The 26,833-nt window shown below is 43.0% G+C and overlaps 1 protein-coding gene across 5 annotated transcripts in view; it reads right to left on the bottom strand.

The window, feature by feature from the left end:
- LOC107312810 (uncharacterized) overlaps nt 1–26,833 on the bottom strand; it is a 49,894-nt gene that overhangs the window by 22,338 nt on the left and 723 nt on the right. The window contains exons 2-4 of one of the 5 annotated variants that reach the window (XM_085546163.1): nt 26,220–26,293; nt 23,842–24,020; nt 14,783–14,948 (exon numbers count right to left, since the gene is read on the bottom strand). In XM_085546163.1, the coding sequence (XP_085402289.1) occupies nt 14,927–14,948; nt 23,842–24,020; nt 26,220–26,293 (275 nt within the window). In that variant the 3' untranslated portion in view covers nt 14,783–14,926. Of the gene's footprint in view, nt 1–14,782; nt 14,949–18,540; nt 24,041–26,219; nt 26,294–26,833 lie in introns of those variants that run through there. The other 4 variants (XR_014945667.1, XM_085546162.1, XR_014945665.1 and 1 more) reach the window with 4 other exon arrangements.

Here is a 26,833-nt window from a genome sequence, read left to right as displayed (position 1 = left end):
TCTGGTGTGTTTTCCCTGCACTTTGCACAGTGCAGAACTGACATCAGCCACCTGTCGTACCCTTCAAAAAGAGAAAATAGCACTGAGGCTCTGCAGCCTTACTTCACCTCCTTGTATCACCATAGCAGCGTGCCAGTGCCAGCCTTCCACAAACCTGGAGGCCAACATAAAATATATTAGGTTTTCAGACACCAGTCTGAATCTTTTTGGCACTTTCCAAGCATTTACTCAATTTGCAGTTTGTGGTTTGCGGATCGCTTTTGACATTTTCTTTCTAATTTGAGGAGCTGGGAAATCAGGAATATTATAGGATCTAGCATTTGGGAATAGAGCCACAAGATCTGGTAACATTGCAACAGCATCCCAAATGTGCCACTTCACTCCTGACTTGTGCAGCAAGAGCTGTCTTAGTGTTGAGATATTCCATCCTGCTTATTAGATGAAAATGAGAAAATACGAAAGGGATCTGAGATCTCTGTGTGTCAGTGGGTCACTACAGCAGAAAGAACGTATAATTAATTATTGTATTGCAGTGATGCAATACGCCATCATGACCAAACAGACCATTCTACAGGGATACTTGGGCAGGAGACAGTCTGAATTGAGCTGAGGTCAGTGTCACAAGCCACAGTGCACAGCATGCATGGGTTTGTGCAGGAGGTGAAATAAGTAGCGTTTTGCTGGTAATGGTGACCTCTCTGCTTCCCAATAGCTGGCATGTGGTGAAATGGCACCTGCTGAAGCACAGAATGGCAGTCATTATCCGGGAGTGTCTCATTATCTGATCAGCACTAATGTGTGTTTTCCTCTCAGTGCTGCACCCTTGTAGAACACTGCTAAATACAAGGTGCCTAAAGAGTTGAGGGGGCCATTTTCAACTGTGCGAATGGTGCCAGCAAATTGACATTATTGAGATATGATTGAAGAATCCTGGTAACGGGAATGAAAGGCTTAGAAGTGCTGCTGTTCCTGTTCTAACCAATCACTGGCCGTGTTAATGATACCTTCAGTGAAACGTGCCAGTAGGAAATGAGTGTCTTTCTTCAGCATATGCATTCCTAGATCACTTTTTCCAATGGGACCGTAGGGGGTTGACACAAATTAGGGCACTGCTAGCACAGCTGTCCTACATAATTTATTGTTGCATATAGTTATAATTAACGATTGTAACAAGTACCAAGGCAGGCACATTAGGAATCTGCACTACAGAGCCTCAGGTTCCATAATCAAGCACATCTGTTATAAACTGTTATATCTGTTAGATACAGCTTATTGAGCATGAGCGCTAAGCAAGGCTGCGTCTGACCCATAGAGATCTGAATGGGACTGAGTCTGCTTCTACAGCTGGCAGAGGGTTTTGTGGTTTGGGCAGTGCACTGCCTGCATCAGCTTTTCCATCATGGAACATACTGGTGTTGGATAAGGAGTCAAGGTTAGTGTTGTGTTGTAGCAGTAGTTGGTCAGAAGGGCTTTGTGATAGTACCTGGGAGGAAAGGTGTATCCTCAGCTTCCTTAGAGCACCTAAAGGATGCCAGGAGCATGTGGAAAGAATAAGTCTGAACCAGTATAACTGGAACTCTAACTGGAAGCTGTGAGTGAGTGATGGCAGTCAGTGGATCCACAAATCAAGCAGTTCCATCTGGAAAGGAGGACTCTTTGCCCTTTATTCACTGATTTCTTGAAAAATATTTTTCACTGAGATGAATTTTCTGAGCTCTGTGGATTTTTGGGATCACATCCAGAATAAGGCTGTCAGGCCTGTTAATGCACAGCTTGAGCTCTGAAAATCTATAGGAGGTTGCAGAAAAGTACAGAAACAGTAGTTAAAACAATATTTCTATTTTCTGCTCTGATCTTCTTATTAAAATAGCACAGAAAAAAGGAGATGCATACAGGGAAACTCCATGATGTTAAATTTTATATTAACTTAATGTTTCCCATCGCAGGGTCTATTAAATACCAGCTCTTCACAGAAAAAAAGGGAAATCAGACTTGTTTAAAATAGTTTTAGTCTTCTTTAAATAGAGGAAAATAACAATCCTATCAGTTTGGTGTTGTTTTCCACATCTGGGCTTTACTAGGCCACAGAGGAACAGCAGAAAAAAACTTGATTGATTTGGAGTTGAAGCCAACATTCTATGAGTCATAACTCAGAAGGGGAATGGAGAGGAATAGGTTACTTACATTCAGGGTACAGTCTTGGGGTTTGCAGAACTTGCGTCTAAGACAACTGAGCACAATATTCTCATTTTTGTCAGTCTTGCTGCTGCTGCTGCTAATTAATCTTGGAGTTGCTGAGCACAGATTGCTGTAATGAGTAGAAATTCTGAATGCGGATGTTCACAACAGCAAACTTTTTGCTCTCCAGAGCCCTTAAATGCGATTCCATATGAAAAACATCTTTCTGTAGTCAACAGGAACGTGGCCTTTGACACCTCTTGCTACAGATCTGCCGCAGTCCCTGGAATTGGGTGGAGTGAGAATAGTACCTGGTTCCAGGCAGAACACTGTGAGTCCATGTTATGGCCTCATGTTCTGTAAGCAATGTAAGCCCCTGATGCTCCCTGTGGGAGGGAGTGAGACAGAAATGTCAAACAGTAGCAGGTTATTGCTCAGAGGAAGAAGAGGCAGAAATCTGAGCTTGTGAAACACTCCAAAGTTCCTTGGAAAACTATTCCACCGAGTCTCATTGCAAACCGGCCATTAGCAGGCTTACATCCTTATATCCACAGAGCAAATAAGTGGAACTGAAAGCAATGGTTTCAGAGGAACGAGAATCACTCCCTGAACGGTTTTAGATGTTAGCAGCAGCAAGACACAAACAATGCAAGGACACCGAGAAGTAAGTTAAAAGCCTTTAGGTTCACCTACGAGCACTTTCTTGTAGGGGAAAACCAGCACGGTATCAAAGTGACTTTCTTCAGAATCTGTTTACTCAAGTGGTGCAAAGCAGGAACTCGGCCTGGTAATGTCAGACGTGCAGAACATTTTCATTTTTGATCTGTTCCCTTTTATCAGAGACAGTAACATACCATCCTCTGGCTCTTCCTATCTCTGTGCAAAGCAATTTAGTGGTCAGTGCATTAAAGTAGGCTTCCTGGTGGAGCAGGGAGGCCTAGACAGCCCCACTGTTGCACTGACTTGGCACAGATCCTTAGCTGTCCTATAGTACCAGACCTTTTCTCCGTACAGTTGTCAGAGAAGGGCAGAAAGCACACCCAAGGCAGGCTATATAAGCAACCTAAAAGATCTACCTGTCTCCTTTGTTGTATAGCCTCTTTTTAAAGGGTAAATTAATGGAAATATCCAATGGAATAGGTGGTTAATGATGCATCAGTTCTTGGATGGATGATAAGTCCTACTGGAAATGGTGCAGAATTGTGGTATACCCCAAACTCAGATCAGATCATTAGATTTCTTTGGTGGCATGAAAAGCATTTACTGCATCCACTCAGCCTTACAAGCAGCAATTATCTGCCATCCACAGAAAGAATGTTAAGTGGCAGCAGATGTTGAAAGGTCAGATCTGTTGGTCGCTGTTGCTGACATCTTTCACACTCAGAGACATGCTATAGGATCACACTATTAACTGATGCTCCTTCAAATAATCTATTTTCCCCATCCTTCTAACCTCCTGCTTTGCAGGAAAGACTTCTGTTATCAGGACCAACATCCTGTTTTTCCACAGATGGTTGCAGAGAGGAGACACCTGGCATTCTCTGGGTCTCTTTGCATTGCTCAGATGATATTAATTACAGCTCCAAGGGAAGCAGCCACCTGCTAACCTTTGCCTTGATGTTGTTTGTATTATGAATGGCATGGAACACAATTCTTTCTCCACAGACAAGTGGTTTACCCTGCTGAGAGTAATTCATTGCCACTTTCCAGGTTTCCGGATACTCCATTAGTGTTTGTAAGGCTGGAGAAAGGGGCACTCTGGCTGATTACAGCACAGGGTGAATGTCGTGGCTTGTGACTGCTCTGCATTGCTTTGCTCCTAGCCTGATGTGCTTGCCTTCTCAATGGCGCATCTGTGGCAGGGTACATTTACTGATCTACTCAATGTGTTTCCCCCTCCCTATCAGTGATATTAGACCACCCAAGGGTTTATTCTAGTGAGTGCAAATCAAGTTAAGGCTTAACTCGGGTTATTTTCTCCTCAGAATCTAGATGCAAGATCAAAAAATATTTTGCCTTTCTCATTCCTCCGTAGTCAGATTGTTTCTTTAGGCAGAAGGAAAATGCAGAGTGACTCACTGATCTGCAAGACATAGATGGAGACTTTCTAATGGCAATTCTGGATCTCAGGAAGAGCTGTGTGCTTCAGAACTGTGTTAATAGACTTGAAAAGGTCTGGAAATCGGTTGCCTGCTCAGGTTTCGTTGCATGGGGCTGCGGAACAGAAGTTGTTTATGTCTCCAGGCCAGCGGTGTCCTCTTGGAAGTCAGTAGCTGATCTCTCTTTGGCTCCCATAGGACTTATGAGTTCATCTCAGTTCTTCTCTTTTGTAACGAAAGAAGGGCTTTTGTTTTACAGGGCCCCATGAAATGCTAGCTGCCTTGTTTGACGTCCAGCCTCTCTTCAGTACCACAGCAATATCAGTGTGCAACTTCTGGCAGCTCTTGGACTGATGGGCTTTGGGGGCTCAGTGCCACACCAGTACTGCTCTTTAGAACTTGCACAACTGCTTTCATAGTCTCCTAGCCCTCATGCCAGCTCCACTAAGAAAGTTGCTTCAATTATGAAATTACTTCAAATCCTGGGAAAGAAACCAGCTTTCCTGGTGCTCTTGGCCTCCCTGAAGGGACAGCCGTTCTGGAGTCATCTTTCTTCCTTCATTCTTTCTCTATCAAAAACCACTGTTCTATGCCCAGTGTGCTGTCCTTGATTCTTCTTTGGGAATATGATCTTAGTGTTGGATTTGGTTGAAAGATTTCTGCCAAGCTGTTTTCCTGTAGAAAGTGTTCACTCAGCCACATCAAATCACTTCACAAGAGCATCTGCTCTTACGAAACTTGGTAGCAAACAAACGTTCAGACATTCAAAAACTCTTTGTGCTGTGGGCATCCGTGTTTCTCAGTGGCAAAGCTGAAGGCTTGTTTTTTCATTTCTCCTGTCTGAACGTGGTGCTTTTCAGAATGCTGGAATGAAATGCTTCCACCTAGCGAAGTAACGCAGTTCCGTGGTCCCACCTTCAGATCACCATTCTGAATGCATTTGTTTCATGAGAGGTTTCAGAACTTCAGTTTTCTGTTCTGGTTTGGAGTAGGAGAAAGTTGGTGGAGCAAATATTGGAAGTTCTGTCATTTCTCACTTCTAGATTTTAAATATATCATATTTAAATGAAAAGAACAACAGATCTGGAGAAATGTATGTAAAGCTCTTCACACTCTTTCACTGTTGCATCCCTGTCCTCCCATACACTCTTTTCCATCATCTTCCCTTGCTGTGCTCTAATTATAGGTGCCCCGAGGCAGAGACCTGACAGTGTTTCTGTCAGTAAAGTGCCAAGCACATCTATGATGCTTTACAGATAATCAGAGCGAATGCATATGTTGTGAAATATTTAAGTTTTTTTTCCTTCTGTCTTTTAAAGGATTTATGTATACCCTATTGGGCAGGATTACATTTGGGTGCCATCCTTCCTTCAGTCAGATGTCTAACATCCTTTTCCTCTATTGTTTTGCTGCTGGCAAATAAGAGACTAAGGCCATTCTCCCATCTTCCCTCATCTAAGAATTTTATTTCAAACCCTATCAGTCCTATTCCTGGCAAAATAATCAGAATGTCTGAGTTGTATAAGGGACAATCACCTCCAATATTCTTTAGCTGCCTCTGTAGACTTCATGTTTACTGAACTTCAACTCATTACTGCAAACAGTAGGACAAAATAAGGGGCACAGTGTTTAATAAGAGGCCACATAGCTGTTCCTATCTCTACCTAGAAGTGCTCAGAGCCAGCACATCCAGCACCTTGCCAAGGGTAACTGTCTGGCAGATCATCATCTGTGCACATAGAAGCCTGGTTTCCAAAGCCAAAGCACTTCACAGGTTGCCAGGTGCCGCTCCAACAAAATCCGTCATCTCAACTTTCACTCATTTCCCAGAACAGGTTATTCCTCATTAAGAGCCAGCAGACACACAGCACTTGGGAGGCCTGCTTCTATTTTCCGCATTGCTGGGCCTTCCTTTATGCTGTCTGACAGAGTATCTGCAGAGGTGTGCACTCTCCCTCATGCAGTCCTGTTTGTAGTGATGTTGGCTTTGCTGGCAGTCGCATCAGTAGTGATCCGTGCCCATTGTGTTGCTAAATATGTGTTATGCAGGCTCGACAGCTGGGATTTAAATTGCTTCTTGTCACTGTTCACTTAAGCCTGAATGCAGATGTTGCTATTTACCATAATAAGGTTTTAACTTTTTCCTTATTCACTTTCTTCCGTCCTGTGCCTTGTAGAGTTTCTTTTGCACCTATGACACATTTCCACAGTGAAATGACATGTCACAGGGAAACAAATGGAAGGAAAGACTGGATGATCTCAAATCAAGTGAGAAACCCAGCAATGATAAAAGCTTCCCACAATCTCGGAGCTTACGCATTTGTGTGTGTGGGTGGGCATAAAAGAAAGGAAAAATCTCTTTAGTTTTGAAGTCTCAGATCCTTTGCAACAAGGTAATGATTTCAGGCTGAAAGCAGCATTTGACTGATCTTCTAATGGAATTCTGGTACAGAAAAGATCTATTCAGAGAGGTAGAAATTAGAGATAGCTGATAACAACACTGACCCTGTGTTGCATTACACTGAAGATAAGCCTTTGTGGACACAGTTCTTTTTCAGAATACTGATTAGTGGTTTTCTGGTTACAAATCTAAATGTAGTTCCAAATTCTCTCCATAAAAAGAGAGGAAATGTTTATTGACTTTCTCTCTCTTTCTTTTTTCTTTTAACATTGCTCTGCATGAATTTGCCTTTCTTCATCTGTCAAGAGACTTTCTAGAAACTAGATGATTTATTCAGGATGAGGGAAATGGTTTTAAATGGAAGAAGGTAGATCTAGACCAGATATCAGGAAGAAATTCTTTTCTGTGAGGGTGGGGAGACACTGGAACAGGTTTCCCCAAGAGGCTGTGAATGCCCCCTACCTGGAAGCATTCAAAGCCTGGCTGGATGGAGCTTTAAGCAACCTGGTCTAGAGGGAGGTGTGCCTGCCTAGTAGTGCTCCTCCATGTGGTACACAGTGTCTGTAAGTGCTAAAGATTCAATGGCCTGGGCGTTATTCTGCGGAGAGAAATGAGATGGCTCTGAAATAAGGCAGCAAAATGGAAAGATGTGGTGAAAGATGATGGTGATCACAGCAGAAAGCATCCAGCATCCCCTGGAACAGCCTTCTCCAGAGGCAGGACACGTGGTGATTGTTCCTTGTTAAGACTTAGGCATTTCTCCTCTTCATGTGCTGATTATTGCAAAGCTGCTGAATTCCCAAGCATCTGTAGCAGTCTCCATTGCTGGAGACAGGGTGCTTGGGACAGGCATCTGGACAGAATGCTGGAGATGAGCTGTGAGCACATCTAGTGAATCCTTTCCTATAACTCTTCCTTCATTTAGACACTTGCTTTCCCCAAGGTGAAGCTGACATATTTTCCAAGCAGAAGCCTTTCATAAACAGTTTTGACCCATGGGATCCAAGACTATGAAATATTAATATGATGTCTTGAACTTCTGAAAGTGGCCAAGAACAAAGAAAAGTGTTGGACAAAGCATCTCTAAAAACCTCCTCTGTCATCCATCTTACTAATCTTTTATCTTATGGTCTGGAGTTCATATATCTGGTGCAAACCTCAAGGATTTGAGATGTCAGCTGGGAAAGAAATTGGATGCTAAAACTGCATTTTTGTTTATGTTTTTCTTTTTGTAATTTTCTTTCCCATTAAATAATTAAGATCTGAGCCTTTTGCTTTGCTAGAATTAAATCGTATACTTTCACGTTTAATCTGCTTGATGTTGAGCAAGTTGAACTGAAGCCAGCAGACACGAAGCAGACTTGCTCTCCGGAGAAAATGTAACAGTTTAGAACAGTAAATGGAGGAAATCTCTTGATGTGTATCTGCTATTTGAGTTGAACCTGACAATTGAAAGCGTTTCCTACTCTTCAGGAGTGAATTTGAAGACTGGCATTACCAGCGAGTGCGAGGAACAAGTCTCTCTGTCAGTGGAGATCAACGACTCATAAGCAGGTATTGTTCAGTCACCACAGCGAGCTGCAGAATTTCAAAGATAATTGCTAAGAATATGAAATCGATTAAAATTAGTCATGTATTTTGACAAAATATTTTGATGCTACACAAATAGCAGTGCATCCAACAAGGTTTTTCCCATGCATGCCTTATTCAACATCTCTTCATAGTGGTTTTCCATTAAAACCCCAGTAATTAGATTCCACTTCACTAGGGCTGTATGCTCTGCTTGTCTTCAAACAAGCAAGCAATAAACAAGACCTTCCTGCTGATTATAGCATGACACGTTGCTAACATCCTAATAAAACCATCCAGACAGAATAAAGGTTAGTAAAAGGATTTCAGAGTCCTAGGATCTCTATGGGGTCTGTCTGTAGCCTCATTAGTGTGGCAGCAAGTGGAGGGGGAAATTGTCTCCCCCTTATTATGCTGTGTCTTCCTAAACTTGAAAAATCTCTGAGCAAAGGTGTGTCCCCAAGAAAAGAAATACGTAGGTGTTGTAATTTCAGTGGGATAAAAAAGTTAATTCTGTGTATTTGTGTGCTAATGAAGAAGATGAAATCTGTACTGCTAAATGTGATGCAGTTTCAAAGGAAATGGAAGCTGGAAGATGCAAGTTAAGACCTCAAACTACAAAAATAGCTGTAGAAGCAAATACGTAATGTGACATTACACAAAAGGATTAGTGGGAGTGAGAGTAATGTTAAACTTTGCTCTTTAATAGGCAGTGTGAGACACAGTCACGCTCAAAAGAACCAGATTCAGATATAATCATTGCATCTTCATCTAACTGATGGACCTCAATCTTGTAGTTGAGCAGAATGGCTCACCTCTGAGTAGGGAAAAATTACATTCGTCAGGTTGGCAGTCAGAACACAGAATTGGATTAAAAATGCTCTTACAGCTTGAAGACACTGAGAAAAGCTGCAGTGACCTACTGGTAATATTAGCTTAGAGCAACTACCAGCAATTTCTTTCTTTATGCAAAGAGGAAAACACAGGTATTTGAACAATGATCTCTGGAGGTAAGAGATGAGAACTTTCAGGCTGTAGAGAGGTAAGCCAAGCAAGGAATCAGCTGTCATCCCTGAAGGCAGGACACAGTGGGGTGACATTCAGCTGCCTCATCAAATGGAGGAGTACCTTACTGCCCAGCTGGAAAGTGTTCATTCAGCAGCTAACCCACTGCCTGCCTTTGATTAGACAAGGACTGTCCCATAGAAACAGCACTGCCCTCCTGCTAACTATTTCAGGGAAATTACACTCGACAGATCGTTAGAGAGAAGGGGCTTCATGATGTAAATGCATGGCAGTAACAGGCATCCCTCATCTGAGCAGATGGAGAACCTGTACTGGTGGCTGGAAGCACAGAAGCGGCCACTCAGGAGATTCAGACTACATCCCAAAGGGGCAAGGCTGACTCAGACACTAGCTGTCATATTGCAGCAGCTTAAAATTAAAGGCAGGGAAGCAAGAGCTTGTTAATTGTTATTCTCCTTTACCAGGGAGTAGGGATCTGCCCCTTCTGCAGAATTCCTCCATGTCCAGTGTGAATTTTCAGCTGTGGTTTGTTTGGAGACAGAAGCTACAGACAAAATATTCAGACCTGTGTCCTCAGAGCAGTGAATACACAGCACGTTCCTGCAAGTTAAATTTGTTTCTAATTCTGTATTTGAAAATGAGCTTAAATGCCAGTGGTGATGTAATGTTCATTTACATTTAGATTCTGTTTCTATTTATTTAAATTCCTATTAACTGGATCTAGATCCTAACAGTGTGGGCTTTTTTATCCATCCAGGCTCTCTTTGATATGAACAGCTCATTTTTTTCTTATAGGCTGCCAAATTTCATGCCTTATTGATTCAATAAAGGAAGAAGAATGACAGGTAGAAGGGGAAATGGATGTTTCCTCCCCAAGGGGAGATTTACAAATTTCATATGAACTGTTCCTGTAGGAAATGTTTTCTCTGACTGCCATAGAAATGGCTGTGGAAGGAGGTTAGAAGGTATGGTTCACTTCAGATTTGTCCAGGATATGCATAGCTGAAGATGGGCTTTGGCTTTAAGATAACTCCTGCACCATATTCCATAAACATGAACTGCCTGCATGTGATAGATGGCTTAAAAATAACTGGAAATCTCTCATCTGCAGCCTCTCTCTTTGCAGTTCTTTCCTCTTGGTGCTGCTGAGTGCTCTGACACTCCAGAGAAGGATGCTGGAGGTAGGAGATGCCAAAGGACACTGCAAGTAGTTATGCCCCCCTCTGCAAACAGGAACACTGTTTGAACCTGCATTTAGCAGGAGTTCGAGCAGTTTCTCAGTCCCTTAATAGCCACAAAGCTAAGGCAAGGACAGAGGAGCCAGGGCATAAATTAACAGATGGCACGTGGGAATCCAGACTCAGAAGAGCATGCTAGGGGATCAAGGCAGGGCCCAAAGTGCTTCTGAGCACCGGGTTCATTTATTCACCCAGGAAGAAAAAGGAGATTTATCTTCAGAAGAAGCAGAAGTAATAACAAGATCATCAGCGAGATCTCTCTAAGTACTTACTCCCATAAATATCCACAGGGATGACTGAGTTCCCTAGTGGGATGGTGTTGAAAGAGTTGCCAGAATAATTAGTTTTCTATTAGGATACACAAGACATTTGATATCTTTCAAAACTGTTGTTTCGGTCTCTCTACAGGCACAAATACAGTGGTTATTCTGGATTTGTCTACTTACGGTTTTCTTCAGAGCAGAGAGGTTTACAGGAGCCCTATTTTTAATTTAAGATCCTGAGATAATTACATGACTTCAGTAGGCAAGAGACTCATTGTACTGTGACTCAATCCAGGCAGGCATGCAAGTAAGAGACCAGACAAGGCACAGCTAATAAGAAAGCTCTTTTTTGTACACAAAAAGTCACATTAAACTCAGATTAAAAAGGCTGGAAATTGAAGAACTTTGTAATCAGAAAACAGCAGAACGGAGGTTGATTTTACAAATGTTAATTAGCCCTTTTGCCCATTTACATTATTATATACCCCTTAATTACCTGATCAGATCTTTTTCCAGAGGACTCCTGTTTTAAGGTTAGGTATCATTGCCAGCTTTTTCTATCGTTAGCTTACTTTTTGGTACTTTATGTAATAAGCTTCCTTATCAGAAATCCCTCCATATCCACCATGCATGCTGCTCAGATGAGCACATGAACAGGATAGCCACAATACTGAGACCCACCATCTGAGATGTGACTGGGAGTTTTGTTCACTACATACTGGCTTGAGACTGGCCACATACATCCTTGTGCCTCTAAGTAGACAGTGAGTCCAATAAATAGCTGAAGTCAAAGCAACGTTTCATCCAAGGATTGACTATTCTTTCTCTGCTTCCAATACCAGCTTGAGAAGATCAACTGTCTCCCTTTGATCCTTCCAGACACCCTGTCTGAAGGAACCTTGTCTTTCATTTGATCATTTTTTGCAGAGGAAGAAATGGACCGTGTCTTTGCCAAATGCAAATAGAGCAACATGCATACATATGAGGAAAGGCCACGTATATGGACCAGTAAAGTAAATAAGCAAACAAGTACATATAATATATCGAAGAGTCCCTGGGACTGATTCTCTTCTCATTCCCAGCCCTGCATTTTTAGAATGAGGCCCTATGTTTTAGCCTGATAATGAGTCTGGAATGTAGCGCTAGAACTGCCAGACAACAGACCTTAAAGTTTTGTCAGCCTTTTAGCAGACACAACAGACTTCCAGCCCTTTTGCCTGAAGCTTTGATTAAACTCTTACTAAAGTTTCCCTTTGTTGATATATTCCCTTTCAGGCAAAGGTGAAAAGTAGGGAGAAAAACAGCCTATGTCTGAGCATGTCGGCTCCTCATCCCTGTGCCTAATAATGCCATAGAGATCTAAGCCACTTGTTGCCTTTCCCTGTTCCATGTCTTGTCTGGCTGGGTCATATGGCTTATGAAGTGCTTTGCTTAGTGAGGGCACTGGCTGAGATGATTGACAGCTTTTCTGTGTCAGAAGACCAAACTGCTCAGTCCACGGCAGGGAACTTTAAAGCCTTTAGAAAGAGCAGAATCTCCACCGCTGGCAGGAGGCCATTAGTGATTGTCTGCTTTTGAATCTAAGTTTAGGATGTACCATTAGGATCCCAGAGAACCTTATCAGAGATGTTAAAAGGAGTTAGCAAGAAACTCTTCCTGTTTGATTCTCATCTGACCACAGGAGCAAAAAATAAGAAAAAGGAAAGGAAAAAAAAAAAAGATGCAGATAGAGGGGAAAATACCACCACACGGAGTGCTCTGACATGCATTAGTAGGTACTGGATGGCAATATGTTAATAACAGAGTGTCACTGTTTATCAGGCACCGTGTGGTAGATGAAAAATCAGATCGCGGTGCTGATAGTGAGTTCAAGAGACACGTTTTCAATTGGCTGCAGACTGTAATTAGCTTTTTCCCTTGCCCATTTTTATCTTTCCTCCTCCCATTCTGATATGTCACTCACACATCTTCTCTTGTCAGGATTCAGCGGTGACGCGGAGCCATTTCTGATCTTTCACCACGAATAGTCATCCCTGAATCTCATTAACGTTGTCAGATGTTATCAGGAAAGTGACACAGATGTCTGCATCAGCCCTCTGCCCGCCTGCGTCTGCTGCCACACAGAAATATGGGGACAGAAGGCTGTGGCACCTCTGCCTGTTATCTTTTGGTAGCAAAAGTCATGGCAGAAAAGGCATGTTAAACTTTTCCCATGTATAATTCTTGCAGAACTTACATAGTGCTCTATCATCATAGAAAGAGGAAAAGTAACTTTTTAATTTCTTTGCAATTAAAGTTTTCTTCTTTCAGGTGGCCATCAGTGTAAGATGCAATTGCTGCTCCAATGCAGTCTGCTGTAGCTTAACACGGATGGAGTGCTGCTTGGCTGCTGTCATAATGCAGTGAGAATGCTGCTAACATTTAATCCCAGTTACCTTACGTGGTGTTACTACATCATGTTAGCCTCACTGAAATGTGCAACTATGCCCATAACCCAGATTTCAACTTACTTAGTGCTAAATTCTCCTCTTGCTACCCTACAAAGGAGCGTTTCCATTAAGATCTGAAGAAGGATTAGGCTCTGTAGATGAGGCAAAAAGTGGGTTCTCAAACTAGGTCTGCTTGCTTTTATTCTTTTATTCTTTTCCACCTAAGTCTCCTTCAAACTAATTCAAGACCTTTAGTATTAATTCTGACGCATATAAGAGGTTTCAGCAGCAGGATCTGGGCTTGTGAGTCTTGGCTACCCATCACTTTGCTTACAAGATGAGATAGCTCTCACTTCTTACCTCCTGTACATGTGTCTGGATATTTTAATGCTCCAGGAGAGATACTGGAATGTATCTGGATGAGGAAGGAAGATGAAGATACAAATGAAGGTTGAGAATGTGTATGCAAGAGCCTCCATGATAGCTTATTCCTCTGTCTGCACAGCACATATCAGTGCCCTGGCTGACCAACCTTGGGATGCTGTGCTTGGGAAAGGAGAAGGATTACTCAATATTAGCTGTGAAGTTTATTATAAGGGACAAGGGGTGTGTAAAGTGGTAGGGATGCCGCCTCTGAACAAAGCATATGAAATAACTGATTTCTACTTAAGCAGCGCTCTGCAGAGAGGCTGTCTGCCTCCATTTTCTTCTTAACATCTCACTTCTTATTATTCATTTTGTCTCTTCGTCAGTGGAAGGAACGTGCTGCAGTGCAAGAACATGTTCTGTCTACCCGTGGTGCATGGCACCGTTAGCTAAGAAATGAGATGCTCAGAGAGGCATACTAAAACACAGGAGGATTTTGATGAGCATTACATTGCTCTTAGAGGACAACAAGCTTGTATGCACCAGATTTCTTCCCCTTGAACAGAAAGCAAAATAACAATCTTTCCTTCAGAAAAGGATTTCAATTGTGAGACAAATGACCATGGATGCCTCCCTCTGTTTCGTTTTAGGAAAAAAGGCTGACTAGGAAACTAATTAAGTGGTTGGTTAACTTTATGCATATAAGTAGCTTCATTTGATTTTAGGTTAAGTTGCTTCAGCTTCCTATTTGGAAGCATGAGCAGAAAGGCAGGCAACTAAATCTCTGTAAAAATGCTATTAATCTTGAGAAGACCTTGAATGGCTCCTAAATTCCCTAATGGGGCCTTTCCTGCTATTTTCTTTACACAGTCTCAGTACAGTAATTTGAGAAGAACCATAAACCTTCCTTGAAATGATAATCCGCAGCTCCTGTTGAATAGAAATAGAGCTGGGAAGCATGTTATGAATGTGACGTTGGCTCAGCAGTGCTGCAGGTAATATGGACAGTACCAGCCAGTAGCTGAGCTCTCTGGTGAGCACGACCTTCTCATGTGCCCTACAGTGGTGTCACACAGCTCAAGCCACGGGTTAAACAAGCGTGGGGGTTATGATAGGATTTAGGATTTTCAAACAAAATGCCAAATGCTTTAGATTTGCATCCAGTCAGGCTGATATGCTACAACACTGAGCAAATCACTCAGCTCTCTTTCGTGTCCCGTCTTGCACAATTCAAGCTTTCTGGGCAGAGATACCCAGAATGTTGTGCCGATCTTGTAGGACTTGTCGCTCTGAGATGTCACTCACTTGCAGCTGTGTGGGTGGCTGCTTGTGTAGGGCAGGCAGAGAGACTGTGGAGTCACAGGTGTGAATCCAACGATCTGTAATCATCAAAGCAGAAAAGTCAGCAGAAGGCAGACACTGAGCCAGAAGGAGCAACAATGCAAAAGCATATTCAGAGAGGGTGACAGCAAAGGGAGAGGCGGAAAGAAGGAGGGTTGGATGAAACAGTGAAGGTAGCAGTGGTGATGGCTCCTCCTGGTGTGCCCAGCAGGACCAGCCATGGACACACCTTTACCTCTCTGTACCATGATCATGACCAAAAATGCCACTGACATTCCCAATTCATTGAGCTTTCAGAAGGATCTAGGATGGAAAAGCGCACTCATTCCTACAAGCCCCCTCTGGTACCGGCTGTCGCTGGCAATGGGTGAGCTGCTAGTCATTTGTTTGGTTCAGCTGTTTTGCCTGCTGCTTGGGCTCAGTGGAGGTTTTCTGGCTTCTAAAGAAATGCAGCTATGTTTTGGTGGCAGTAAAGAGGTGAGGTTCCATTGCAGTGCCTGAAACGTCATCTCATGTTTTGTTTTAATCCCGGGCAGCGCCATAACGTGGGATGGCAAAGACTGAAGAAGAGGGTGATACACTTACTTTAAGAAGTGGAAATCAGAGGATGCAGGCTGGGGTCTGGATGGTGATGCGCTGCTGCTCCAGGTAGGGGCTGCATGTGTGTGGTTGCCATGGGTCTGAGCCCAGGCAGGAGGAGCAGCCTGAGCCTGCAGAGAGCTGGGAACAGGGCAATGGGCTGGAGGGCTGGCACTGGTCTGTACTGCCTGCTGAGGAGGTAATTCATCTGCAAAGTGAGTTTTGATTTCAGCAGAGCTGTTTCTATGAGACCCCGGGAATGGTGGCAAGGTGATTATGGGGTAGATATACATATAAATGAAATCAGTGGTACACCATGGCTTTAAATTATATTACCTTATGAGCATGTATGCACGTGGTGGGGAGAAAATGTGGAGATACTCAATTTTCTACAAACAGTTGTATGCAACTGCAACTTGCTGTTATTTTAAGCTTCCTTTATCTCCGGTATTTGCTGGCACAGAAATCTCAAGAAACGCATCTGCTCATTCAGCGTATCACCAATTGTTTTCAGGATACGTGGATGTGTAGCACTGATGTCAATGGCGTGTTCCTGAATTAAAACGTCCTTATTCACTAAACTCCTTGCTCATTATAGTCCTGAGCCACTGGAGAGTTCGAAGCTCATCTGTTTGTCAAATGTGTTTTATGAGTTAATTGCTCTTAACATTTTATTACTGTGGCATTACTGTGGATTTGCATCCACTGGTAACAGCCCAGGAACTGCCATTTTACTCAGAAATGGATCCTTTAAGTTGCCCGTGCTGTCAAAGATTATGTAAAAAAATAAACACAAACTGGAGCTGTTAGGCTGGGAACAGTAAGTCCAGTGTCACCCCTGTGTTAACAGTCAGCATCACTGATTTATATTCCTTGCAGATGGATGCTCATTATGAAATGTGTCGCTTTGTTCTGTTGGGTTTCTTTTAGTTAACAGCTGCTACCACACTGAACAGCTGGACTGTTTTCAAACTAACAACTACTTAGGACCCAGAACAATTTACTTTCTGAAATAAAGAAAGGCAAGAAGTTTCTCTTCCTAGAATCTCTCCAAGATTTTTGATAACTCTCCCATGCTGAGGTGGGATGAAAAAGTCAGATATCATTAAAACTTTAGCAGAGCAGAAGGCTGCAGAAAAAGACTCATTTGCTGTTCTAGTTTTTATAGGCCTTCCTTTATCAGTGTGCTTACATCTAGGCTTAATTTTCTGATTCTTTGAGTCCGGTCATATGCTTAGGCTTTCACTGAGTCACACATTAATGAGATGTCTGGGAGTCTGGTCTTGGAATGCCAGGAGAATAAACTAGAAAAATGGAGAAATACAACACGCTTTCCAAGACTTCAATAAGGCTGTGAACCTGTGTCTCTATCTCCTCTACCCTGAGCAATAAATGATGGAAGAATCTGTCTCTTACAAAGCGATGGCCCTGTAGAGATTAAACTGCACTGAGAAGGGCACACATAGTACTCATTCAGGCTGCTTGGGATTTGCAGGGTGGATGGTTGCAACATCTGGAAATGGATCTCTTGTTCAGTCCTTTGTGAATCTGCTGCTGCCTGCAGTTACTGACCTTCAAGATAAACAAAGGAACCAAACTTTTTTTTTGCTGTCGTTTTTGATAGTTTCTTTTCCAGAACCTCTCCTTCCCCTTCCCACAATCTCAGGTCTCCCCTCCTGTGCCTGTAAAATAACAGCCGTGTTACAGAGCAGCAAGCTTGGATGCAGATTTTGGATGTTTTTTGATTCCTTCTGTCAGTGTCAACTGGGATTTGATTCCCATTTTAATCCCACGCCTGTGTCTGGCAGCTTGTAAATCACAAATGCGCGTCACTGGAAAGGAGTGGATTGCTTCTGTCTTAATCTGCAACCTCTTGCTTTTATGACTCCTTTGCATCATCAGTCTTTATTTCCATCACAAGGAAAAAATGTCCTCCCCCAGCAGTGCTACTGGATGAATGTGTTTTATTCTCAGCAGGATGGGAGGAATGCGATTTACAAGGGTTCTGGGCACTCGGAACTCACGAGCATCGGTACTTCTGAAACATGCCTTTTCTATGATGGATGAGGCATATTATCTAAATGCTAATAAATACTGAACCACAAATTGGCTCCATTTTTCTTCATTCCTTCACTGCCTGTGGTTGCTGAATGATGCTAAATCCAGCCTCAGACACATTGCAATACTAATTAGTTCCGATTTCTTTCTTTGTTCTTTCTGATAGGGCAATATGGATGTGCTGCCTCTGGGCATATTTATGTTCCAGCCTCCCTGGCTCATCTCCACAGGGTGTGTATAGTTGGTGTGAGAGGGACAGGGAATGAAGGTGGTATAAAACTCATCTGGCACAGAACTCTCGGGTATCATTTAAAAGGGTCAGCTGGATTATATCTCTTAATAAACTCTATGGGACTTTCCCATAAGGCTGAGGCCCTCTGACCACACAGATGATACCATGAACTCTGGCAGATGAATACCCGCCACAGCAACTCTCAGTTGCTCCCTGTAGCCTTCTCAATTTTAGATTCTTAAAGATAAGCCGATGAGTATTGGCTTTATTGCTTCTACATATGTGAAGTAGAGTTCACTTACAGCTCTCTGTATTGAAGATGTTCTCAGTAAGAGCACCTGTCTGGTTTTGGCAAGAAGACAAATAAACAAACCACTTTGCACTGACATTATGTGGGCATCCTGCAAGTCTTGTTGTTCCAAATTAAATTAAAACATAAGATGAAATTGTCTCATAGGCAGCCCCTCAGAAGATCCTCTGACACCTCCTCTGAACTTGTGGTATCAGTGCTGATTTTGTAGCAGCCGACTACTTGGAATAAACCTGGCACTTCAGTACTGGGAAATAATCTGTCCTTTCTTAAAGACCAAGTTATTAAAGATTGAGAGTCTTTTCAGCCCTCTGTGAGATCACTAGCAATTTCCCATCTCAGAGAATTCAGATGTTTGCCCCGTAATTGTGGAAACGCTTTGCAATTCAGTGTAGTGGGAATAGCCTTTCTAAAGCAAAGGCAAAATGAACAAATACATATTTAAAATATCTGTGGCTGTCAGACATTTATTCTGTGAAATACAGCAACAAACTTTTCCTTTGGGTGGGCTTTGGTCTTCTACCAAGAGACTCCAGAAACTGAATGTACTGAACATGGCCAACAGAGGTCATGGGTGACTTGAAGACTGCACACGCAGGGAGACAAAACTTGATTCACTCTTCAGTGTGGCAGACAAAAGCTTGCAACAAGCTGATCTGAAGCAAGGCTAGAGGTGGGATTTTGGTTTTAATTATGCCAGTGGTTAATTACAGGAAACCTTGTCCAGGCATTGCCATTATTTCTTACAACCATTGTTTTCAGTTGGGCTTGCCCTCTATTCTGTAACTCAAATGAGAGGTTTTATCAAGGATGTAGGTTATGGTCTTCGTTACAAATGAAATGAAATGATTCAAATGGTTTGTCCTGTAGGGTGGGGAAAAAAAGCGTTTTGCTTTTATGCTGCAGAGTGGATGATGGACATTCTATAAGGGAAACGTAAAATGCTGGAGGGGAAAAGGCTGGTGCCCATGCTGTAGTGTCCTACCATCTCCTGTGGTCCTTGTCTGAAATACGCTTTTAATTTAATACTTCTCTCATTTACAGAGCAGATAAGGGAAGAGATTTCACGCTCTTCTCAATTTAGGCATTTCAGTAGCTCAAGAGAGTTGGTCAGTACTGTGTTAATTGCACAGTCTGGCTGCGGTCCCTTGCAAAACCATCTCTGAATGGAGATGCAGGCTCACATGGCATCATCTGATAGCTGTGTGTTATTTCTGTGCTCGGTGTTTGTTTGTTTAGAACCACCTCTGAGCTCACTTGGTGTCACTGATTTCTGTAGGATCAAGCACAGCTCCGAGTGTCTGGATTCAGGGCTTTTATTCCTTGCTCATCTCGTCTAGGGAGGGCTGATAAAAAGTAATTCAAAGGTGCCCAGGGGGTGCAGAGCTACAATAAGCTGATGCTGTCTGCAAGCAGTGATGAGACGACCTCGGCGGTCCTGCAGTATGATCATACTCATCCAAATACATAGATGAGACAATCTCGTTAAATAATTGAAGTGGTATTAAGTTCAGGCCTCTCACATTTAGTACTTTTCAACTCTCCTGCCACTTATTTCATTGCTCTTTGCAGAGAAATTACACTTTTTCTAGTTTTAGCATTTGTTCTGCTCTGTGCCACCGGCTCCCAGCAGCTCCTGCAGACCTCCCGACCTCCCTCTTTCAGCCTCTAATATCATGACTTGTTTCCATGGAGACCAGAGTAAAGCGATAAATAAATGTGGCTGGGAATAGCAAGCTTCCATCTTCTGCAACTGGGATAAAACCTGGGGAATTGTTGCTTGGCTGTGTGTTACACAGAGGAGCCCTGCTGGCCTCCTCTCGGTGGTTTGCAAGCAGGGCTGACACGGTATGGCTCAGCACCCCAAATATTCAGGGTACACTGATTTTCATGGCTGAAGAGTGTTTACTGAGCAATGTTACCTTCAGGTTGTGTGAGTGAGGAATTGCTAGGGGATACTAATGACCATGGGGCTTGTGAAGCTGCCCCATTAATTAACACAGAAAACTGGTCCTGTTTCACACTGCCTGGCTTCAGCCAGAATCTTCCTCTGATTCTCTGCTTAGAGAGAGGCTGTTCTCAGCATAAATGGCTTTTCTTTTTGGAGGATTCAATTTAAGTTGGTTGGTTCTGTCTGAACAACTCTAACCCCGAGTCCTCTCTGCCTCTGGTGGAATTAAAAGCTGAACTCACATCTGAATGCTCAGGTGGTTCATTTTAAAATAAATGAAATAAGATTTGGGACTTCCAAAGTGGGATTGGAAACGTTAAATCTTATTAGATCTGAACTGCCACCCGTTCGTGTTCTTTTTACCATCAGCTCCTTTCTGTCCTGCCACACTCATTAATTCTTGCCAATATCACATTTGTCCTCGATCAGGCAGGCTTTCCTAGGCCTTTTTATTACTCATTACTTGAATCTCTCTTTATCTTGTTTGATTCTGCTGGGACATCCAGAGAATCTTCCAAGCTGTGAGCACAGGATTGTGCAGAAACCACTGCCTGCCACTGATGCTTCATTTGAAGATGCTCTCTTGTGATTTACCAATAAACTGGCAAGATACATTGCTGCTGGCAGCCTTATACTGCTGAAAATTGTTTTTCAGGTGAGATGGTAAATTGTGGTCTCTCGCTTCCTGTAGACACAGCTGCTTAATAGATCTAGTTTTGATGTCTGATGTAGTCACACTGGAGGTCCCTAGTGTTTCCTTCCCTTATGTTAATATAACAGTTGTTTTGTGCTGCTCTTCCCAGAAGGAGCTGCATTTCATTAGAGTTTCTACTTGCTGTATGGATTGAGGAAGGAAGACTGACATGGCAAGAAATACCTTCTTTCTTTTCTCCTTTCAAAGGCATTCCCTTGATGTACTGCACTCTGGGTTTATGTATGTGTCTGTTCTTATACACTGCAGTCTAGAATCACGGAATCGTTTGAGTTGGAAGGGACCTTTCAATGTAATCTAGTCCAATTCCTGAGATTTATGCTGCCAGTGGGATACTCTCATAGCTGAAATGATGCAGGAGGGGAATGCTTTCTGTATCTGTTCGGCCCTTTGAGGGGTACCCTGTGGAACTACCTTATTTATTGTGGCCCCCCAGTTTGGTTATCGCAACAGCTGTGTCAGTGGTTTACTGCAAGTGAATGCTTATTTCTCTCCTGCTCTCTCTGGTTCCATCCTGTAATGTTTGTTAACTTAAAGACTCCTCCTAATCGTACGTTCTGAAATATGCTTCTGATTAACTATCACCTATAAATGCTACTTAAAAACAAAATACCAGAATTGTCCTTGAACTCCTAATTGTCCATTTCCAGCTCCAGTGGGACTAAATTAACCAATTACAATGAAATACAGAAAATAGAAAGTGCATCAGGAACTGCGCGTCCTTTCTAGAATCCTGTCTGACAGCCTGATTATCCTCAAGAAAAAAGAACCATCCAGGTACGTTCCCGGAGGAGAAGGATTAACAACTCTGGAAGAAGATTCACAGTGATGTGAAGAAGACAGATGTGTGTGTAGTTCAAGTTCATCTTGGCAGAGTCATGCTGAAAATGCCAATCCGACAATTTTAATGCTGGCAGGAAAAGGGAGGTATGAGGGGGCTGGGTAAGTGATAGCTGGTTCTAGTGCAATGTGAGATCCAGAGGCGATGCTGTGCACTAATAAACCCTGTGCCCAGGGTGGCTTCTCTCTGTGAGTGCACATCAAGGTGACAAAGTACATCAGCCGATATGATCACTCAACTTGGGCTGCTGCAGCCCAGCGGTGAGAGATGTGAGCCGAAATGTTTTTGCCTTGGGTGACAGGGTGGATCTGCAAGGAAGATCTGTGGCTGTACCTGAATTTGCTGTGACTTTCTAGCACAGATTCTGATAGTAAGGTGGCTGCAGAAATATAGAGCTCAGTGCAGAAGGTAGGTGGATATAGCAGGCTCTTTGCACTGAGAAATTGGAAAATGCATTATTCTCAGTTATTGAAATGAGCCTTCTTCAAACATGCACCTCCCAGGAATCTGGGCATCACTTTGGTCTTCATGGTCACAGAAGTGGTACAAATGTTTGTCCTCTTTCCCTTTCTTCAGCTGTGTGCATCAGTGGGGCACAGCACCTCAGACTTACCATCACAAAGGGCTCCTGTGACATCCTGGCATCGGGGCAACAGTGTGTGTTATTACAGAACGAGCAGGCTTTGTTAGTGCTGGAGCATTTGCATGTAGTCTCGGTAGAAGTTCCTCTGGGGCCTCAACGTCTGTCAGTCCAGAATGCTGAGCAGGATTTCAGAAGGGATAAAGGTTTGTGGGAAAGTGCCAGTATTTCATTTTAGAAACAGCTGAGGCAAGGAAAGTATTGCTGGCTGTGATTGTGCGAGGTTTTAATAACTGGTACACTCTGATCTTGTTACAAGGTGGAAGGGGCTAAAACCTGAGCAAAAGATGGGATAGCTTGCTTTTAATTCAAGGCAGGTGCTTCAGCACAGGGGTGCTGGATACCTATGGGGTACAGCATGCCTGGAAAGGCAGGTGCTCTTGTAAATAAAGTTTCTGTACTGATGGTGAAGTGAAAACAACCTTGTTCCTTTGTGTTAAAGAAGAACGGCAGTCCCTTTCCACTGTAACTTTCTGAAGATGGAAAATGCTTCCTTTTCCTCTCCTTCTGTTTTGCCATGAATTTACAAGCACCCAAAAAGTCATCCACCCTCCGCTTGGCACAAAAAATGAGCTTGAAGGGCTGCCCAGGTGGGAAAAAATCTTTCTAGATGTTACTGTAATTTCTTTAGTTTGATTGTGGAAACCCAACCTGCTTTACAAGCTCTGCACAAAACAGCACAGGCTGTTTTCCTTACCCTGTTGTGAACAGTAGGTTTTTTCTCCTGCTTTATGTAAGTTGCATACAAGTGACTTTTGCGAAGCTAACTTTCCAGTCTAGCTGGCAAATAATTTTTCATTACAGCTCCTCAATTTTTCACACATCATGGACCTTACGGGGAAATCAATGGGAATGCAGCACCTCTGTTAGGCAAGCTCTGCCTTAAAGGCACTGCAAAGCATAATAAGTGTGATTAATATTTCTGTTCCTCAAAACCTTCTTGTTAAGCTACTGATCTTTCCTAATCTCTCATGTGGCTCCTTAACACGGGTTTGTCTGCATCGATTTTCTTCTGCAGATCATTTTAGCTCTCACGCAGTTTCAACTCATCTTGTGTTATTGACACAGTTTGTTGCCTCTGGATATATTGCAGGACAGATTGAGCTGGTGAGCCTCTTCAGCCAGTTTGTTTTGGTTTTGCATTTGAACTTCCCAGGTTTCCTCTTATTATGAGACAGACAGAGCTTCTAGCTGAGATGTCTTCTAACTTCTTACTCATTTCTGCACATAATGAAGCATCTGTGTACAGATCATTGCTTGGATGTGCAGCTGGTCTGGGTTGTAGATGATGACTAAAGATCTATCCATAGAGAGCTGAGTTTGAATTGACTGCTGTGGGTCCACTCCATTCTCAAATATAAATCTAAAACTGCTGATATATTAAGATGTATTAATTTTTACTATCATCAGCAGAGCTGAGGGAAATTATGCTAATCTGTAGTACTGGGTTATACTTAATGTGGGAGATTTGCCTTGGATTTGAGGTCACCTGTTACTGCTTAGCATACAGGATGTCAGAACTGTGCAGAGATTGCTGGTTAACTGGCAATCTGTGCAGTATGGGAGCTGTGTTGAAAGCACAAGGACAGAAGGAACCTTCCTGCCCACCTTGAAAGGAATGTAGAGGTGGAAGGAATCACTGTTGCAGGCTGGGTCTGCTCCCGTGGGCTGTCTGCAGTAGGAATTGGAGGAGTGATAGGATGTCCCCTGGTCTCCTTCACTCTGTACTGCAACAAGGTTGGAATCACAGTGTTCATATTCGGGTTGCCTCCATGCCACAGTGATAGCTGAGAGAGAACAAAAGGAGCTGGAAGAACCGAGTTGGAGAGGAGTCTGTAATTGCTAAACATGCATCATGTTTTCAATTTATTTGAATATTCAAAGTACAGTGTGAGATTGCCATTATACACTTGGTTACTGTGGAAAGCTGTGCGTTTAGATACACTGCTGTTAAATGGAAGAGTAGCTCTTGCTGGAGTTACGTGGCTAGGGGTTACAGGAAGGGCTCATAGGTCAGTAAAATATTGCCAGTTGAATATAAGGTGAAAGTGGTGATGTTTGAGATCCTGCAAACAGGGATCGCCTCCCTGATAAGTTGCTGATGCTTGACAGCAGTGATCAGTGCACTTGAGGCTACAATGGTAGGAGTAAGTTTATGGAATGCAATGGCATAGGAAATGAAGTGTTGCCTGTTCAATAATTCAGGCTCTTGGTAAGGCCCAAAGAAGGACAGCAAATGCAGAAGATCTTCCCTTCCCTCTCAGACCCGCACTTCAGCGCACAGCACATGGACTTGTTGAACTTTGTCTTTCTGGCATCTCCATGGCTCTCAGTAGACAGAGAAGGAATATAGAAATATGTGCATAGCATAATCCATTATAGTTATCACAGAGCATTCGGAAAAAGCCTCGAGAATATCCCAGAGTACTGCTGAGGTTAATTGACTGCTTGAAGGCGTCACTACACACTTACCAGAAAATAATAAGTTTTGGACTGAAATCGACAGCTCTGCATTCACTGTCTGTGACTCTCAGATAAGCACTGTCCTGTCTGGAAGCTGAATTATCTGAGGTAGCTGAAATGGTGCAGAACTGGTGAAGGCAGGTGTTTACAGCAGGTCTCTCTGGGACCAACCCATTGCTTAAGACGCCTTAAAGCAAAGTACTAGGGGAGGGCCTGGACTATGCCAAGCTGCAGTAACTGATATTTTTGGCAGCAGGCAGATTCAAGGCCTTTCCCGTCACTGTAGACAGACAGAGAAGTCACAGGTAGTCACGGTTATATCAAAACATTAAATATCTAAAGATGTCATATTCAGATAGGGCTCAGAGCCATAGTTGACAAGAAATACATAGATAAGAATCCCGGATACTATTGTGCTGTTAATCAAATGCCATCACTGCAGAGCCAGCTGAGTTCTGATGCATGAGGCATTGGCATGTTTTGTACCATGAGTAACTGCTGTGTTGGACACCCAGGGGCACATCGGTGGTAGTAATTTGTTACCTGAGTTTCGTAACAGGAGGATGAGGTTAAGCTTGAGTATAAGGGGAAGAGATGAAGGAATCAGAAGATACGAGCCTGAATCTTTCAAGCTGGTAGTTACTGAGATGGTTTGCAGTCTCAGGTGTTGCCTGAAGTCTCTGCTCTGAAAGTCATTGCTGTTGTGATTACTGTTCTCTATGAACAGCTGGATACATATCTGAACAGTATGTTCAGCTGAGGCTCTCACAGAAAAACCAGCACTGGCAAGGCTTACCAGCTCCAGCAATGACGTAGTCCCCAGCAGGTTGGCAGATGTGTGCATATATGTGTGTGTCTATCTCTGGATAAATATCAGCCGTGTAGGTGAGGCTGTCTGTCTGCACACCAAAGAATGTCTTTTAGCTGCAGGGTTTTCCTTGTTCCCAGTTCTTCAAATGACCACATTAATCCTGTTCACAGCAACCTCGGTACAAACTGTTTTCTGGGAGAGTTACTGCTTTCAGGACAAATGCGTATCATTGAAGCAGGTGAGTACACGTAGTGCATTTCTTATTGTCGGATGATCATTCTGTATACTCCATATGCTTCAGCACTGTCTGTACAAACAGTAAATCAAGTATTGAGAGCCTTCAGAGGGATCTGTACTTTCTGAACAGCTCTGGGGCTTTTCCCATCCCTGCTGTCTCTGCTGCACCATCCTCAGGACTGAACCCAGAGACCTTCAGCACCGTGGTGTGCAGTATTTGAGCAGATACCGATCAAATGACTTTGTGGTGCTGCTGGGAATATCTCTGCCTGGCAGACTAATGCCTCAGTGCCTCTATACCAGCAAAAGAAAACAACCCGTAGTTTAAGAAAACCTGTCAAAATTAATTTAGGTACCTCTCAGTGTCAAATCCCACATGCTACGAAGTGTGACCAGGTTTATCTACGTGCACATCTCATTGCCAGTTCCCTGCTTTTAAAGATATTTAAGACAACAAATTGTGCAACCAACTTACAGTGCTACAGAGGGATTGATCGGCACCGTCAGAAAACCAGCCATGTGTTGTATATGGATCAAGAGGACGGCTGACTGTAGGGGATTTAAGAGAGAGCATTGAGATTTCCTGTAGTACCTTGAACTCAACCAGTCCATCAGTGCTTGGTAACTATTTGATCCACACAAAATGGCAAGTTATAATGCACATCAGAGAGCCTGTCTGTACCTGCTGCTCATTGCCATTTCCTCCTTAGCTGTCAGGCCCTGCAGAGTGCTGGAGCAGCTTGCCTAAGGCTACAGATATCATCTGTTACAGGGTTGTAATTAGGAGCATTAGCCTGCTGGTCATTCTTTTGGTTTCTCTTGTCTTGTTTTTTTCCTGTCTAAGAGCCCACCTCAGGCACTGTTAGTATATCTGGCCCCACATTCAGTATTCAGATCCATCTCCTCTCAAACTGACACCACACTATGACCATTCAAGAACTGAGACACGATAGAGGTTCTGATAGTCCTCTCAGCTTAACAAATATCCTTCGTCCTTCACTGAATATTCTGAATATTTCACATTTCCATTCAGCCTATATTGAAACCTGTTCCATAGCAAGATATGTAACTGCTCCTTTAGTTTAGCAT

The sequence above is a fragment of the Coturnix japonica genome, chromosome 4, assembly GCF_054131305.1.
Source record: "Coturnix japonica strain WE chromosome 4, WE-NBRP24, whole genome shotgun sequence".
NCBI classification, from domain to species: Eukaryota; Metazoa; Chordata; class Aves; order Galliformes; family Phasianidae; genus Coturnix; species Coturnix japonica.
The sequence above is the reverse complement of the archived record's forward strand: the minus strand, read 5'-3'. Positions and strand labels throughout refer to the sequence as shown.